General features: G+C 38.7%; 1 protein-coding gene across 2 annotated transcripts in view; it reads right to left on the bottom strand.

Annotated features, from left to right (window-relative positions):
- The window catches only part of PIP5K1B (phosphatidylinositol-4-phosphate 5-kinase type 1 beta), a 341,484-nt gene that overhangs the window by 221,065 nt on the left and 102,744 nt on the right, over window positions 1-17,675 (bottom strand). For both annotated transcript variants that reach the window (XM_036856085.1, XM_036856083.1), the window contains exons 2-3: window positions 3,984-4,068; window positions 762-830 (exon numbers count right to left, since the gene is read on the bottom strand). In XM_036856085.1, the coding sequence (XP_036711980.1) occupies window positions 762-830 (69 nt within the window). In that variant the 5' untranslated portion in view covers window positions 3,984-4,068. The remainder of the gene's footprint in view (window positions 1-761; window positions 831-3,983; window positions 4,069-17,675) is intronic.

Raw genomic sequence — 17,675 nt, 5'->3', positions numbered from 1 at the left:
TAAAGGTAGAAAATGTTTAAAATTATGGTGGCAAGTAGCAAGTCAATTAAAAGATTCACATAGTGAACAAAGAACACTGCACACACATCAGGGCCTTCTTCTTAGGAATAAAAAGGGTTTTCAAGTAACTACCTTCTGTCAATGTTCTATATCATGGTAACTGTGATGGGCAGAAAAATGGCCCCCCGAAGATGTCTATGTTCAAATCCTTGGAATCTGTGAATATGCTACATTATGTGACAATGAGGAGTAAGGGTGGAGAAGAAATTAAGGTTGCTAATCAGATGACTTTAAAATAAAGGGATTATTCTGGATTATCCAGGAGGGCTCAATGTAATCACAAACATCCTTTAAAGTGTCAGAGTGATAGGGCCCGATAAAGACTCAACTGGCCTTTGCTGGCTTTGAAGTTGGAAAGAAATCATGATATAGACAATGCAGGCAGCCTCAAGAAGCTGGAACAGACAAGGAAATGAACTCTTCTCTGGAGCCTCCAGAAAAGAATGCAGCCCCATAGACACCTGGATCTTGAACTAGTGAGACCCATGCCAGACTTGTGACCTACAGAACTGTAAGAGAATACATTTATGTTGTTTAAGCCACTAACTTTGTGGTAATTTGTTACAGAAATAGGAAACTAAGGCGGTAACTTACATACAAATGCTTTGGAGGAAGAAAAGGCTTATGGCAATATTAGCATTCTAAGCAATAAAAGTGTTCCTCTTTTTGAGCTGGAAAAAGAAGATAACACACTCACTCACCTTTTTATAGGTTTTTTCTTCATTTTGTTTCCCAGGTGCTGCATCTCCATTCTCAGCAGCAGACGACATCTACAAGAGAAAAATGTACCTATTTGAATTTAGATATTCTACTCTGAAATACAATATGCTAATAACATTGTTACCTGTTTTGGTTAATTACATTTTTGTTGTTATGCTGTTGTCTCCAAGAAAGGAAGAGATTTCTCAGAATACTAAAAAAAAATTCTGTGTTCCCCAGTCTTTCCAAAATAAAGCTTTACATATAAATCATTTTGGCAGCATATTTTACTCCGTATACTCTAAGAAAGAGGCCATGGAAGTCCAAGCCCAGATCATATGTGTATAAGTTTCTTTCTACAAAGCCTTAAAAAATTAATTTCTTTCCCCTATTCTTCTGGGTATATATGCTTCCTGTAAAAATATCTGGAAAGTACCAAAAACATGAATCAGAACAAAAACATTACCCAGTTCTACTGCCCTTGGGCAACTCCACTATTCACATTTTGGTATGTTTGTTTCCACCTTTTGTTCCATGCACTTTCATACTAAAAATATTATGATACTATCTTAACACAGCATTTTTCGCTGAACACTTATGTAATAAGCATTTTCCCATTTGATTATAAAAATCTCATTGTAAGAATAATTTTTTCTAGTTGCAAGAGACACCACTGGGTGAACACAATTGTGCGTTAATACTTTAGTTAACAATGCCAACATTGAAGGACAGTTGAGGTGGATCAGGGGTTTTGTTTCTACAAATAATGCAACAGTAATGATTGTGTGCGTCTATCTTTGTCCACCTTCAATGTTTTCTTGGACTAGTTTCCTAGAATTACTAGGTCACTAAAAAATCGAAAGCTCTTACCACATATTGCTAAATTTCTTTCCAAGAAGAATACACCCATTCACACTATCAACAATGAGTGGGAGCTGGTTTCATTACACGCTTAGCAATGACTATTATCATTTTAACTATCTTTGCTAATTTGACAGGTGAAAGGAAGCACCTCCTGATTTTAATTTGCATCCTTGAAAATTATTAGCAAAGGTTAACATTGTTTGCATATCTTTTTCTGGCTCTTTGTATTTCTTCTTTCAGCTTTTCTATTATTTTGTCCACTGATCTATTGGGGTCTTAGGTATTGATTTTTTACCTATTAAGGCTAGTAATATTAGTGGTTTATTGATTTTTATGTATTAAGGTTATTAATCTGTTCACAAGCACATTATTAGTACCATCCATGCTGCTGTCTTTTAATTTGTTTTATAATTATGACATGGAGAAGTTTTACATTTTTCATACTTAAAACTATTGACTATTTCTGTGATTTCTTCCAATGCTTTTAGGTAAAATTTTATTTTTCATTGGGAGGTATCAGATGTTTAAACATGTGCTCCTCTCATCTTTTAAAAATAAGGTTTTTACATTTTCTAATTCATCTGATTTCATAAAACCAGTTACCTATGTGGTAAACAAGGATAACTACATAACTTAGGGTGCCATGATATTTAAGGGTCTTATCTTAAATTGCAATGAAGAGCATTCTATACACCATGGAGGAGAAAACTTCTGACTTTCTCATAAGCCTTTGAAGCACATTTTAAATCTTGGGCTTTTAATAGACATAGTGTGCACTAAACCTAAGGATCTGCCAGCCATGTCTCTGTACGGGAAATAAATCACTGCCATGAGCTGGATGTGACTAAAAACCACCCAAGAAAATGAAAGAATGGACCATGGTAAGCCAACCTCACCAGACCTATGACTGCCCACCAATCCAAGCACTGTCTTAGATAAACTTTCAGTTTCATTTGTCTCCATTCAATCTGTCCGTATTTGAATATGAAGTTTTCAAGGACAGATGTTTCATACACTACTGCTTCCCACACTGTATCTGCTTAATTTATTTAAAGAATAATTGATTTTTCTAGTTACTTCATAATATGAGTTTTGAATAATATATTAGTGGAATTGGAGTATCTGAAAGGTTTTACAATATCAGGTTCAGGGTAAAAACCAAACCCAACCCTGTATCATTCCCCTTGAAAGCTCAAATTACATAATCACTATAAGAATATATAAGGAGTTATCTGATATTTGATCCCTATTTCTGTATTAGGGTATGTATGTGCAATTTAGTATGTACTACTACTAATAAGTAAGAGTAGGATTTTCCTTAATCTTCAACTGTTTGATAGAGCCCACAGAATGAAGACTTCCCTAAAGAATGCCATTTCAGTAATTTCACTTCTAAGCCTTTGCAGCTTTTAAAACCGAAAAACTTCAAGAGCAATGCTGAAAGGGCTTGAAAATACAGTCTTAATGAGGGGTTGACAAATTGGCATGAATGAAGGACAGATGATGAGTCTTTTTTTATTACTTTGTAAATCATTCCTCACTAGACAGTAGAAAAGAAGAGAAGTAGGTAAACTTAATATATTTAAAAAAAACAATTCCCTTTAAGCAGCACAAAACAGATAATAATGTTAAAAGCAGACCATGAGATATCACCTGGATTCAAAGGTTTTTGTTTGTTTGTTTCTGTAGGATGATGTTTAACAAAGGTCACACGGACTTATTCACCAGGACATCCATGTAGGAGAGGCAAATGAGATGCTTGGGGATGCTCTGGTCAACTGCAAATGGCTATTAAAATGGTCACAGTGACAATTACTGTCTCTTCCTAGACTTGCTATGTTCTGCACTCGTTAAGGTACATCATTTATAACTATGGAAGCCAAGGTAAGTATGGATTAAAAACATTGCTTTTAAAAACATTATAATCATATATATTTCTACATATGCATAAAGGAAGGAGGAAAGAAATTCACAGAAGTACTGGTAATTATCTACAGATGATGGGATTGTGAATGCTTTGAGTTATCATGTTAATATTTTGCTATATTCTCCAAGTATTCTGCAGTGAGCACTGCTACATTTAAAAATAAGGAAAACACTAATGCTAGTCAAATATTTAACCACACACAGTAGTTAATAGCAGAGACCACATCTCCTGGGTTCTGCCCCTTTTGGCATGCCAACATCCACAAAATTTCCTGTTTCTATTTGCTTGCTGTTTGTTTTCAATTTGATAATGTCAAAGTTAAAGGCCATCAACTAGATACATATTTAGAGTATTTGTAAATATAAAATAAAAGAGTAAGGGCTTATAATGAGTCAGTTGGAATTAATTAAAAATATAGACTGTACTTCCTTACCTTTGTAAATGAAATGGCAAGTCATCTGTAATTGGTCATGATGAGTGGCCTATTCATTGTTGAGACTGTTTTCCTTCCCAGGTTCCTGTTAAAATAGAAATCACTATTCATTATTTATTCATACCTCTACTTCATCTCCCAGAAAAGATCAGAGGTGGCTATAGGGATACACACAATGCAATCAGTTAAAACTAAAATAAAGAAATGTGTGTATAAATAAAGGGAAGATAAAGGTGAGGAACAAGATGGTGCCAGCAGTATGGGCTGTGCACAGAATGTGAGCCATGTAATCCTGTATAGTTGTTGAATACCCTGGTCAGTCTCCACTTTGACTCTGAGATTCCTAGTGGTCACAGCAGAGGAAGAAATAATCAGTTACATAAATGCCCGATGTTCATAAGATAAAAACAAATCAGTTGCTCAAATGAACCACATTGGGGATTGAGGCTGCAGTGGAAATTTCTCCTGTGGGTCTTCATAAAAGAGACCCCACGTGATGTGTGGATAATTTTGCAATATTATCCCTGTGATAAATCAACTGTGATTTTCGTGAAGGTTGTTTCAATAACACAACTTCGAAGACAGTTCAACAAACCTTTTTGCCCTATAATTATGTTTTTATACAAAAGAGATACTTGCTTATGGTAACCAATTTTAAAAATATAATTTAAAGTAAAAATGAATAAGGTCCCATCAGTTTCTCCCCAATGAGATAAACAATGGTAACAGTTTGTTGATTAACCTTCCAAAATCTTCCCTATGCTTACACACACACACGCACACACTTATTTCAGCCACTTCTATCAGCATTTTAAAGATATTTTTCAAATCTATATTATATATCTCTCTCACTTAAAAATAACTGTATCAGGACTTCCCTGGTGGCGCAGTGGTTAAGACTCCGCGCTCCCAATGCAGAGGGCCTGGGTTCAATCCCTGATCAGGGAACTAGATCCCACTTGCATCCCGCAGCTAAGAGTTCGCATGCCACAACTAAGGAGTCAGCAAGCTGCAACTAAGAAGCCCACAAGCCACAACTAAGAGGCGCCTGCCTGCCGCAACTAAGACCCGGCGCAACGAAAAAAAAAAAATGTTACAAATGGAATCCTATGGTGTAACCTTTAAAAAAAATAATTGTACCATATTCCACAAAATGGATACACCATCATTTAAACAATCACTCCCTCCTGGACGAACATGCAGACTGTTTCCAGATTTGGCTACTGTAACCAGAGAAGGAATAAACAGACTTACATAAACATCTTTAATGTTCTAGTACTTTTATTTCTGTGGGAAAGAATCCTGGAAATTGATCCAAACTTGATAAGTGCATTAAGTATTTGAAGGACCTTTGTTACATTCTTTTCTGTAAAAAGGGTGAAGCAATGAGTCCCACAGTGCATAATGAGTACCTGCTTAGTGACATACTAATCAGCACTGGATGTTCGCCATCTTTAAAATGTTTGCCAATCTAATGGGCAGAGAATGACACCTCAGTCATTTTACTTCACGGTCTCTTACCACTAACGGGGCCTATCCTCTTCACAGGTTTACTGGTGATTTACATTTTCAGTTCATGTCCTTTGCTTATTTTTATACTGTGCTGTTTATCTTTTTTTCTTTTATAATCAATCTGTAAGATCTCCTGGTATATTAAACATTAACTCTGTCATATGAGCTGCAAGCTATTGTTCATCTTTTGGCTCTGTTTATGGTGTCTTGTCAGGTAGACATTTTAAATATTTACATAGTCAAATCTACTAATTTTTCCTAGATGGACTGTGGATTTACTGTCTTACTTGGGAGAGTTCTCCCAAGCCTGATGTTACACTACATGTATTCTCCTATATTTTCTTCAAGTACCTTTATAGTTCATTTTTAACATTAGATCTTTGCTTCAAATGGAATCTAACCTCATCTTCTCCCAGATGGGTAGCTAATTGCCCCAACATCATTTACTTTATAATCTACCTTCTTCTTACTGGAAGGACATGCCTTCATGCCTCCTTTAGCAAATATTAAGTTTTCCTATATACCTCAATATATTCTAGGCTCTCTGTTCCAAAGACTTACTTGTTGATTTCTAAGCTAATATGTTGTCTTAAATGCAGTAACATGCTGCTGCTACAAGTTCCCCACACTATTTTTCTTCCAAGTTTATATTTTTATATGGACTTGAAAATCACATTGCTTAACCTGAAAACACGTCCACCCCACCAACCCCCTGCCAAGTTGGAATTCTGACTAGAATTATATTAAATTTACATACTACTTTGGGAAGCATTAATATCTTTGGAATTTTAAGTTTTCTTATTCAAATCATGGTATAGTTCTCTATTTCTTCAAATGTTATTTTATATCTTTTACTACAACCATATTTTTGGTTTTTGTCTTATGTCTTACTAAATTCATTCCCAGATACTTTAGTTTGTCATGCTTTTAAATAGGGATTTTTCTATTTGCATTTCTAACTGGTTATTAACTCACAGAAAGAAAATGATTGGGTTTCATCTATTATCTTTCACCCAGTCATTTAATCAAATCCTCTTACAGAATTTTAGAAGATTTTAGGTAGAGTCTCAATCACATTACCTGCAATATTTATACATCTTACTTCTATTTCTTTTCCTATTACATTCACTGAACTTCTAAAAAAAAGTTGAATAATAGCAGTTGAGTAACAGTAGTAGTGCTTGGTATTTATAATATAATCCTACAGTAGTCACCAGCCTCTATAATGTTTTTGTTTGTTTGATAGCATAGTAGCTTCTTTCTGCTATATTCTACTTTACTTTTTATTAGGAATGTCTACTGAATTATATCAAATGCATTTTCAGCATCAGTTAATATAATCATATAATTGTTCTCCTTTATTCTACTGTGCCAAATATAACATTGAGAAATTTCACAATGAAAAATTATATATTTCTAGAAAAACCCTAACTTGGGTTTGATTTGCTACCATTTTTAAAAGGATATTTCCATAATTGAAATTGAATGATTTTTCTCCCATCTTTATCAGGTTTTCGTATTAAAAAATTAATGCTTTTCATAAAATTGGATGGCTTTTTATATGCACTTAGTTTTTTGGGATTATTCATTTCTTGGAATTTATAACCTTTCTTTGAATCAAATTTTCATAATTTATATTCTGTTAGAAAGCCATCGATTTCCTTTAGATTTTTTAATTTATTGTCATAAAGTTAACACATAATATTTTGTTACTGAATTCTTTCGATTCTTTTGGGATCCAGGTAATGTCTTTTTCCTTATTCCTGATAGGGTGTGTGTGTGTGCATGTATGCATATATGTGTGTGTGTGTGTGTATAGACATAAAATGTATATGTATTATGTGTTGCATATATATGTTATAAATGTGTATTTTTGTTAGTCAGACTTCCCTTTTCTATTATTTGTTTTTGTGGCCATTTCCATTAATTTTAGCTTTTTTTTTAAAAATATTTATTTATTTATTTATGTATGGCTGTGTTGGGTCTTCGTTTCTGTGCGAGGACTTTCTCTAGTTGCGGCGAGCGGGGGCCACTCCTCATCGCGGTGCGCGGGCCTCTCACCATCGCGGCCTCTCTTGTTGCGGAGCACAGGCTCCAGACGCGCAGGCTCAGTAATTGTGGCTCACGGGCCCAGTTGCTCCGCGGCATGTGGGATCTTCCCAGACCAGGGCTCGAACCCGTGTCCCCTGCATTGGCAGGCAGATTCTCAACCACTGCACCACCAGGGAAGCCCCAATTTTAGCTTTTAATATTTTCTTTCTTTGGGCTTTAAAGAATTTCTTAGATGTACTAGTTTATTTTCAGTCTTTTAAAAAAATAGTATTAAAATCACTTAGGTTACAAAGTATTCCTGAATATATTAATGATTTCCTCATAAATTTTGATGTGAAGTATTCTGTTTAGTTAATTTCCAAATAATTTGTAATTTTGGACTTGATCTTCAATTTGATCCAGGAATCATCTATAAGAGAGTTTCTTAATGTTAAGCATTTATATTTTAATTATTAATCTTTTCATTCATTGCCATATTCTTGCTTATTGCACTGGGATCAAAACATGGGATAAGTAAAATTTCCCCTCCCACCCAAATTCAAGTTTTTTCCTATGGCCATAGAAATAATTTTCTGTAAATATTCCGTAGACACAAGAGAAAAACGTGCCTGTGCCCTGTTTATAGGGTAGAAAAACACTATATTATTACCACCTTATAACATTGTCTACTTTGTCAAATTATGAAAAAATACAGTAAAATTCTCTGATATGGTTATAGGTTAATCATATTCTCCTGTATTTCTACTTTTTATTTTTTGCCTTAAAATTTCCATAACTATGCTGGCCATGTACAAAGGCTATATGTATAATAGTGTCCTTGTGAATTGTACTCTTTATCTGCAAAAGTATCTTTTTTTCTTATTTAATAATTTTGGTCTTGGATTCCATCTTAGTTGATGCTAATATCCTTCCTTTTATTTGCACATGCTTGGCATCTTCCTGTTCATTTTTTTATCTTCAGCTTTTTTAGTTATTGTCATTTGGTTTCAGCTGTGTTCCTGACAAATAGCTTAAAACTGGATTTTTTTTTTTAACCAATCTAAGAGTCTTTGTCATTTGAAAGGGGACTTAACAAATTCACATCTATTGTGATTAGATTATATTTGGTTTACTTCCATCATATTTGTTTACTATTAATTATATTTATGGTTCCTGCATTTATTTTTATCCATTCCTTTCTTGCTGGGTTAATAAAATTTACAATTCTATTTTTCCCATTAATTGAAATTTTTTATTCCACATATATTTTGCTCATAATTATCTTTCTATTTTTAAACCATTAAGAGTCTATATATTTCTAGTAAAAAAAATAATAATAAAATGACTTTATGCCATCCCACTACCCAGGCATTTTTCCTTTGGTCTACTGTGCTAGACACAGACCTGTGCCACCCAGATCTCCCCTCAAGGAGGGAAGGTTGTTCACCACTAAGAGTGTGGTCAGCAGACACCTCGGGCTGCCAGCCCTTTCAGGGTCTGCCTCTGCAGGGAGCCACCTCACCTAGGCCCTGGCCTCTCTGGGGCTGCACACAGCCTGTGACTGAACGATGGGGCAGCTCCCTACTGAGTTGGCCCCGGCTTTGTGGGTCCTACATGGAAGTCTGACTTCTTCCTCTGCTTGCCTGACTGTGCTTCCCCCCTCCTCCTTTCACAGGTTGTATTAGTCTCTAAACTGTGTGGCTTAAAACGATGGAAATTCATCCTCTCACAGTTATGGAGGCTGAGAGTCCAAAATCAAGGTGTCAGCAGGGCCCTGCTCCCCCCAGGCTCTGGATTGCATCCTTCCTTTCCTCTTCCTAGCTGCATGGTGGTGGCCGTTGATCCTGAGCGTTCCTTTGCATGCCGCTGCATCACTCCAGTCTCTGCCTCTGTTGTCTGCCTTCACATGGCATTTTCCTCTTCTTATACTGACACCAGTCCTATTGGATTAGGACTCACCCAATGACCTCATCTTAACTTCATTACATCTGCAAAGACTCTATTTCCAAATGAAGTCATGTTTCGCAGGTACTGGGGGTTAGGACTTCAATATATGTTTTTTTGACCCTAAAAACATCTTGCACCCAAAACTCTGTCCCAGTGCCTGCTTCTAGAGAGACCAACCCATGACATCTCTTCTCTTCCTCCTCCCCAAGAGGAGATATATGGAATATTTTTACTCTCTCACCGACTGCTCCATTTTGAACCACTAAAAAGCTTCTCTTAGTTGACACAGCTCTTCTTAATGAACAATTTATAGTTCACAGTCATATTATTAACATTTATTTACACTTGACTATAAGTTTTACAAGGTTCATTGCTCATCATTGTTTCTTTGGCTCTTCATCTCCTCCTATCCGAACACCTTTGTTCTGATTCAATTTTCATTCAGTTGGAACAACTTCTCAAGTAGTTCCTCAGAAGTGGCACATGGATGGTCTGCTCTGTGTCATTCCATGTCCAGAAATGTCTTTCCTTTGTCCCCATGTATAACTAGATCTCTTGGATTCTTGGCTCCCAGCCCTTTCTTTCATCTCCCTATTGATATGACACTGCTGTCTCCTTGCTTCCTGGCTTGCAGATGAGTAGTTTCATGCTAGTCTGATGCTTCTGTCTTGGTAACTTATTGGTTTTCTCTGTCTAGAAACCTATGAGAGTTTTCTCTTTTAACACATAGTTCAAAAATTCCATAAGGACAGATGTGTCTTTTTTCATCAATCCTGCCCAGCAAAGGGAAACTGACAAGAAGCTGTTACACGGAGATCTGATGACTTAAACCATGAATAATATGTAGGCTATCTAGCTGAGGAATGAACGGACTTCATATCCTTCAGGCAGTGCTCTCTGAAAATTATTTCTCGTGACCAACCTTTTGATAAGAACTGGACAGGAGAGCACTCAAAATTATAGTCTCTGGCAAGAGTCTGGAATGCAGAAATTCTAATGGCCAAGTAAGGGCAGAATCATAAGACTCAGGTCTCCTTAGGAGATGTGTTAATATGTAATCTGACACGAGACTCCCAGTTAGAACTTATTTTCTTAAATTATTTCTGACATTAAACAGAGCCAATTTATAGTGTCATATGATTAGACTGTTGAAACACCAGCTCAGCTAACAATAATACATGCCAAGCAATGAAATTTTTTTTGACTTGTTGATAGCTTATCTATCCTTTCTGGTATTTGGTATCTGGATTCTGTTAGCATAAGGAATAAATAATTTATACTATTTCAGAGCCTGCTACATTTCTATGCTTTCATTCAATTTGAGGGAAGGAAAGACTATCATTTATTGAGCAACAACTATGTGTGAGATGCTGTCACAAAAAAGATTTCATTTAATCCTGCAACGAATCCTTTGGCATTCTTCAATTTAGCTTGTGTGATTCTGACACTTGTAACTGACTGTCCTATAACATCCATGGGATGCAGTCATTTTTAATTTTGCTGAGGCTCTCGCTGTGAGGCTGGTTTGCAGAAGTGAAGCCCTTAGTGGTGAATAAATATAGCAACTCTCAAACCCCTCCATCTCAGCCTGGTTTGCTGTGCTCTTTACCAATGTTGAGCATCAGAACCACTGGGGAGCTTTATGAAAATTCAGGTTCTCAGGCCATGCACCAAAACGACTAAATCACTGCCTCTGCATGGTGGGTCTGGGGAATCAGTTTTTTCAGTATGCTTCAAGGGCTTGGGTTCTTCTAAACTACTCTAAGCAGTAGGGGCAATAAATATGTTTTATCACTTCAAGAGAGATGTTAGGGTCCAGGAGGGAACACAGAACCTATTCTGGGTATGTTAAAGAAAGAGAATTTAAGACATGGAATTAGTTATAAAAGTGATGGGTGAGTTAAAAAGCTAAGCAAAAGATGGTGATGAAATGCAGAGACTAACATCGGCACCCCAAGGGCTAGAGGCACACCAAGGGAAGGGGTGTTACCAGACCTCAAAAGTTGGAGGGATCTGCAGAACATCATGGCGAGGGTGAACTGGAAGAGGTTGGAACTACAGAAGGAGGGGGTACATTTGGAGGCACGGTGAAGACAGTCACTGTTGGGGATACTACCCAGGACAGATAGAGTGGGATACACTCTAGATTCTCCCTCAGCCCATCTACCCAGCAATCCCTGTCTATGGCTCCCATGGGCCAGCCTACTGAAAACCATGTGACACAGGGAGCCCGAGAAATGTATCCTCTAGGAATGCCTGCCCTGTGACACAGAACAGGAGAAGAGTGAGGAATGGCTTTGAGGACAAACAGGCCAGTGATGGGCTACAGAATGAGATACAAAAATGAGATAAAAGTATGAATGTGGGAAAGCAGATATGAGCTAATGATATGCACAAGATACATGGTTCCCAAGGAAAATGTGGATTGGGAGGCAGGCTAGGAGCTGGTACAAACATTTCTATTTTTATGACTCTGGGGATTTGCAAAGAGCTTAAATAGATCACTACAAAGTAGCCAGGGTCTACTGCAGCCTCTTCATTAAGTGTAGGAGTGAGGCTGTGACTTGGGACAATTTGCCTGGGGTCAAGTCAAGAGGTGGTGGGGCTGAGACTTGATCCAGAGCTGTCTGACTTCAAATCTACTGCTCATTCTACCATACCACACTCTCCCTCCTGGTTATTTGACAAAATGTTGGAAGACTGTCTACTAAATATTGCATTGCATTTTTCAATTTGTAAATGCAATCAGGAGGTTAGCTGACAGTATTAATTTACATAATTATTTCCTGTAAAACTTGTTCGACATCAGTGAGTCTCAACCTGGAGGGCATTTCTGAGTTTACAAGGTGGTAGGGGAGCTTTTTAAAACTCTACAGTTAAAGAATGGACTTGAGGACACGGGGAGGGGGAAGGGTAAGCTGTGACAAAGTGAGAGAGTGGCATGGACATATATACACTACCAAACGTAAAATAGATAGCTAGTGGGAAGCAGCCGCATAGCACAGGGAGATCAGCTCGGTGCTTTGTGCCCACCTAGAGGGGTGGAATGGGGGTGGGAGGGAGACGCAAGAGGGAGGAGATATGGGGATGTATGTATATGTATAGCTGATTCACTTTGTTATAAAGCAGAAACTAACACACCACTGTAAAGCAATTATACTCCAATAAAGGTGTTAAAAAAAACAAGAACAAAAACTCTACAGTTACCGAAGGTTTTAGATATATTATACTTGGGGGCCATATTCGAATTAGTCAGATGCAACCCTTTCAACCTCTAATTCCCCAGCTAGGGCCATCGAAGTCAGTATTTTTAATTTGCCACAGATGAGTTTGCTCCTCATGCAAGGCCAAATGAGGGGGGAAATGACTAATTATCAAATTACCCAACTAAGTAGGCCAATCTATAGATACAAGAGGCGAGTGGCAGTAGCCATGAGTCCTTACTGATCTTCCCATGAAAACAACCTCTTCATTAAACACCGATGAAGCAACGCAACAAGGACTAATGGGAAGAACAGTGCAAGAGGCCTCTGAAGGCTTTGGTTTTTGGTCCATCTGTGCTACTGATTCTCTATGACCTTGGGTCCTATCCACTTCTTTTCTACCATGAATCCTGCTGACTCTGTTACGTGGCGCTTCTGGTTTGGTGCCATCGCCAAGTTTCTTGGGTAGAGCCTCTCCTCAGATCCTCTTTGGAATGAGGAGGAGACTCACTAATCATTTGATCATCATGAGTACAACCTGCCCTATGGGAATTGATCTTCCACAAGTTAGCCATATTCAAATGTTTTCATGCCATTCAGGCTATCTATGGTAACATTTCCTAGATCATTTCCCAATAGAGAAAGCAATTAAAACACAATTTGGGCCTTGGTCATGTCTGCCTGTTAATGTTAATCATTTCTGTTTAAATTATGCTCTTCTGAGTTCATTTTATCTGCCAGCTAACTAATTCACTTTTTCATGCATTCATCAACATTGAACAGTACATGTCAGGCTATGAGCTTGGCCCTGGAGCCATAAAGACAGAAACAGATTCTCGTCCTCAAAGAAGTCACATCAGCAGGAGAGACAGACACGAGGACAGGTACAATACAACATGCCACGTGCTTTACTAGGGTTCTTGGAGAAAGAACTGCCCAAGTCAGCCTGTAGGGACCATGGAAAGCTTCATTTATGAGGAACACTGAAACTGAGCAGTTTCTGGGGGGCACAAGGTTGAGAGGTGGAGGGTGAGGAAGATGCCAGGTGCCATGGCAGCTTAAAGAAAGCCCCAGCAGGATGAAGCATATTTAACACATTTTCCGGCGTGTTCTCTGAGATCTTGAATCTTGCATTTTAAGAATATACCCAGAAGCAGGCTTAGGATGTTACTTAAAGGGTTACAAACAGACATCCAGATTGCTCATTGCACCTATGATCACAAACCCCTGTTCAGTCCGTTGCCTAAATAAAAATAAATTTGTAAAAAATGTATATGGTTTTCATGAAAACCTAGAAAGTCATTCTTAGGAAAATGTCAGCCTTGTAAATAGTTTTGCTGGGGAGGTAAGAAGTATTGTAGTCCTTCCCGTGCACTTGGAAGGGGTTTAATACTCTTTTAATGTGGTTTTGGCAACAAACAACAACAATAACAGGACAGGAAAAACCAAAGGCTTAAAAATGTGATAGGTTATTTTCCAAGGCTTAAATATAAGCAACAAAAATACACCAAACTGAAAACAATCTTTGACAGATTTTCCAAAGTAGAAATGCCTATATTTTTCAAATGGGAAAAAATTTCTGTTATATTAAGAAATCATGGGCTCATATTTATTTCTTTAGAATATTTGCATAAACTCTCAAAGAAATGCAGAAGATCTGCATGTTGAGTATCTGCACAAAGGAGGCCACCTATACACACATATGTTCAGACATATGGTATGTTACACATTTGTAAGCTCAGAAGCTGTAAAAATAGAACAGTGGTGCTCTTATATTCAGTGTAAGGCTCCCCTATTCCTACTGATGAAAATAATTTAAATGAGGTTTCGTTTCATGTATCTAATATTTATATAACCAAGCTGCTGCCAAAACCAATTCCAAACGATGGCACCTGCTCGCTATGAATCCAAATGGAGACCAATCAAAACAAATTGCAGGGCTCTTAGAGTCTCTCACGAAACACACACATCAACTCTCAGAATGGCTCTCACCAAGTGAATAAACAGAATAGCTATAAATGGCGATGACAAAAGGCTCAGCATAAAATGAACCACTCGTAATTCATTTTCCCAACAAAGGTTGTGCTGAAAGAATTCATACGTCTTTTCAAACTAAGCCTTCACTGCAAACATTAGACAGAAGAAAGTAGCCCATGGAAACAACTGTGACGGGTGTGTTGGTTCCAGACCAGTGCAACTCACAGCCTTTCAGGAAAGCACCATTATTGTACAATCTTCTCCTGCCCTGGTTTTCATGTTAAATACACAAAGACCTACTGTGTGTTTGTGTGTGTTTTGGGGTAGGGTAAGAGGGTGGGGGAAAGAGCTGAAAGTCAGGAGCAAATTCATACATGGTCATGACACCTGGGCTTCCATTTGGCACAAGGAAAAGCCTCTATGAAGACTTCACAAACATTGTCACTTTTTTGTCTCTTCCCAGAGACATCTGGGACAGTCACTAAGAATTGCACAGAGTTGGACTTTCTACCTCTATATAATGCTTACATTTTTTCTTTCCCAGGTTTTACTAGACATTTGATATTGGGGAGACTTCACAACATTATATTCTTACTACACTGTAAACTTTCTCAGTTTTCATTTACCAGATTATGCTTTCTGTCCACATTTTATTTCTAAGCTATTTTCCTCTTTTTTCCCCCCAAGAGTATATGCCTCAGAAATTATTCAATTATTCCAATAACAATAACTGTGTAAACCATATGGGAATGAAAGCAGTCATGACTGGTAAAAAGAAGTAGTCCATGGGCTTCCCTGGTGGCGCAGTGGTTGGGAGTCTGCCTGCCAATGCAGGGGACACGGGTTCGAGCCCTGGTCTGGGAAGATCCCACATGCCGCGGAGCAACTGGGCCCATGAGCCACAACTACTGAGCCTGCGCGTCTGGAGCCTGTGCTCCACAACGAGAGGCCGCGATAGTGAGAGGCCCGCGCACCGCGATGAAGAGTGGCCCCCGCTTGCCGCAGCTGGAGAAAGCCCTCGCACAGAAACCAAGACCCAACACAGCCAAAAATAAATAAATAAATTAATTAATTAATTTAAAAAAAAAAAGTAGTCCAAACAAAATAACCAAAATCGATTTGGTTTTGCTCCTGCAGCAGTGTTCAGGGCATTTCTGGGCTTATTTCATCTTCTTTAAAGAAAGCCAGAGCAACACAGATCTCCTATATGCCCCCCAAACAAGGGACAGGTAGTAGTTTACCCCAAAGCACTTTCTTTTTGCCAGTGTTTGGGGGCTGTGTGTCTGAGGGGAAATCTGGAAGGACAGAGATGGGGGTGGAGAGGACCCTCAAAGAAACACACTGCTCAAGGGAATGGCAAACGCTCCGAAGAGTAGAAGAGACTGAGCAGGAGAAAAATTTTCTAGAGTTCTAGGCTAATAACCTTAATAGTCAACAAGTAATAAAAGAAGTTTCAAACGAGGCACAAATATAAAAGTCTAGATAGAGGGAAAACAGTGGTGAGATGACCACTTATGATACACTCTCACCCAGAAGAGTATTCATTTACCCAAACATTGATTCCAGCACTTCTATGGTAGGTACTATGGGGGGAAATGACAATGAGTAAGATGGTCCCTGTTGTCAAGGTGCTTAAAAGAGAAGCCAAAACAAAAGCACAGAAATAATGGGCAAGTCTTTAACAGGATTAGGAGCTAATACCTTTCACTTGGCTTTGCTTCTAACAGGTATTCAATTATCACAGTCAGAGGGCTTACATGGAATGTTCTAAAAAATGCAATTAAAAATTAAAAACCAAAAAAAAAAAAAAAAACACCTTGACCCCAAAAACCCAAGGCCATGAGATCATAAATCAGTTATTAGTCCCTGCATATTAAATTTCCCAAGTTCTGTGTTCAGGTTTGAGACATCCTGACAGAGAGCTGTTTTCAACAAACCAACAATTTAACTGGAGAATCAAGACTAAAGGAGTTGTTCAGAGAAGAGGAGGTGACAGGGTCTGGAGGAGGCAGCCCTAATGGATGCAGCAGCTGTCAGGTGACAGCGGTGGGTGCATCTGGGAAAACTACTCCTGGTGAGAGAGGAAGATCTTCCCGACCTAATAGTGGGGGATGAAGTTGGAGACAGTGATTAGTCCCGGGCTAGATCAACCACAGATATGAAAAACTAGAGGACACCTGCTGAAGGCTTTTGAGTAGGAGGCCAATAATATTAAAAATAATACTATTGCTTAAAAGGAGACAGGATGAAATGGGAACGGAAGGCTGGATTGAAAGAGTGAACGCAGCAGTTGCTGCAGTGGTCACGGTGGTGAGAACCTAGAAGGCCAGGTTGAGCTCGAGACTGAAAGGACAGAGCCCTGAGTGGTGCTGACAATGAAAACACGGTCAGAACCCAGGCACTGCCAGGGCCTGTGGGAATTGGGGGCCCAGTCAGGGTGACTAATATTTCAAGCCTTCCTAATTGTGGACCATCATGGGAGTTCTAAGAGCAGCTGTCTCCCCGCCTGTGGTACCCTCCCCACATCCATTCCAGCCTCAGGATGAACCGAGGGGCCACACTAGGCCCAGGCTGAACCACTGGGTTATCCATATCAAGAACTTTCCCACAACACAGGGACTAAGTGGTCACGTGGGGTTGGTCTTGGACTTCTCAGATCAGGGAGAGCCAGAGCCGGCCAAAGTCACAGGAGAGTGAAACTGAGAACCTGGCAATTTAATCAGACTACAGAATGATGCACAGACAAGGCTCTGTGTTTCCAGACAGACAGAGATATTACTACCACCTGCCAACACCCAGCGCTGGAATCTAGTCACGCTCCCTAGCTAGCAGCTGGCTTCTGGGAGAGCCCTGTATCTTCATAACACATCCACCATTCCCCTGAGCTCTTTGCAGGAGGTTCTAATCCTTATGGCCAAACTCTCCTTGACTAAGACAGAAAATCCACTATCAATAAGCTACCACAGGGCTTCCCGGGTGGCGCAGTGGTTAAGAATCCGCCTGCCAATGTGGGGGACACGGG

Source organism: Balaenoptera musculus, chromosome 6 (assembly GCF_009873245.2).
Source record: "Balaenoptera musculus isolate JJ_BM4_2016_0621 chromosome 6, mBalMus1.pri.v3, whole genome shotgun sequence".
NCBI classification, from domain to species: Eukaryota; Metazoa; Chordata; class Mammalia; order Artiodactyla; family Balaenopteridae; genus Balaenoptera; species Balaenoptera musculus.
This window is presented reverse-complemented; position numbering and strand designations above follow the sequence as displayed.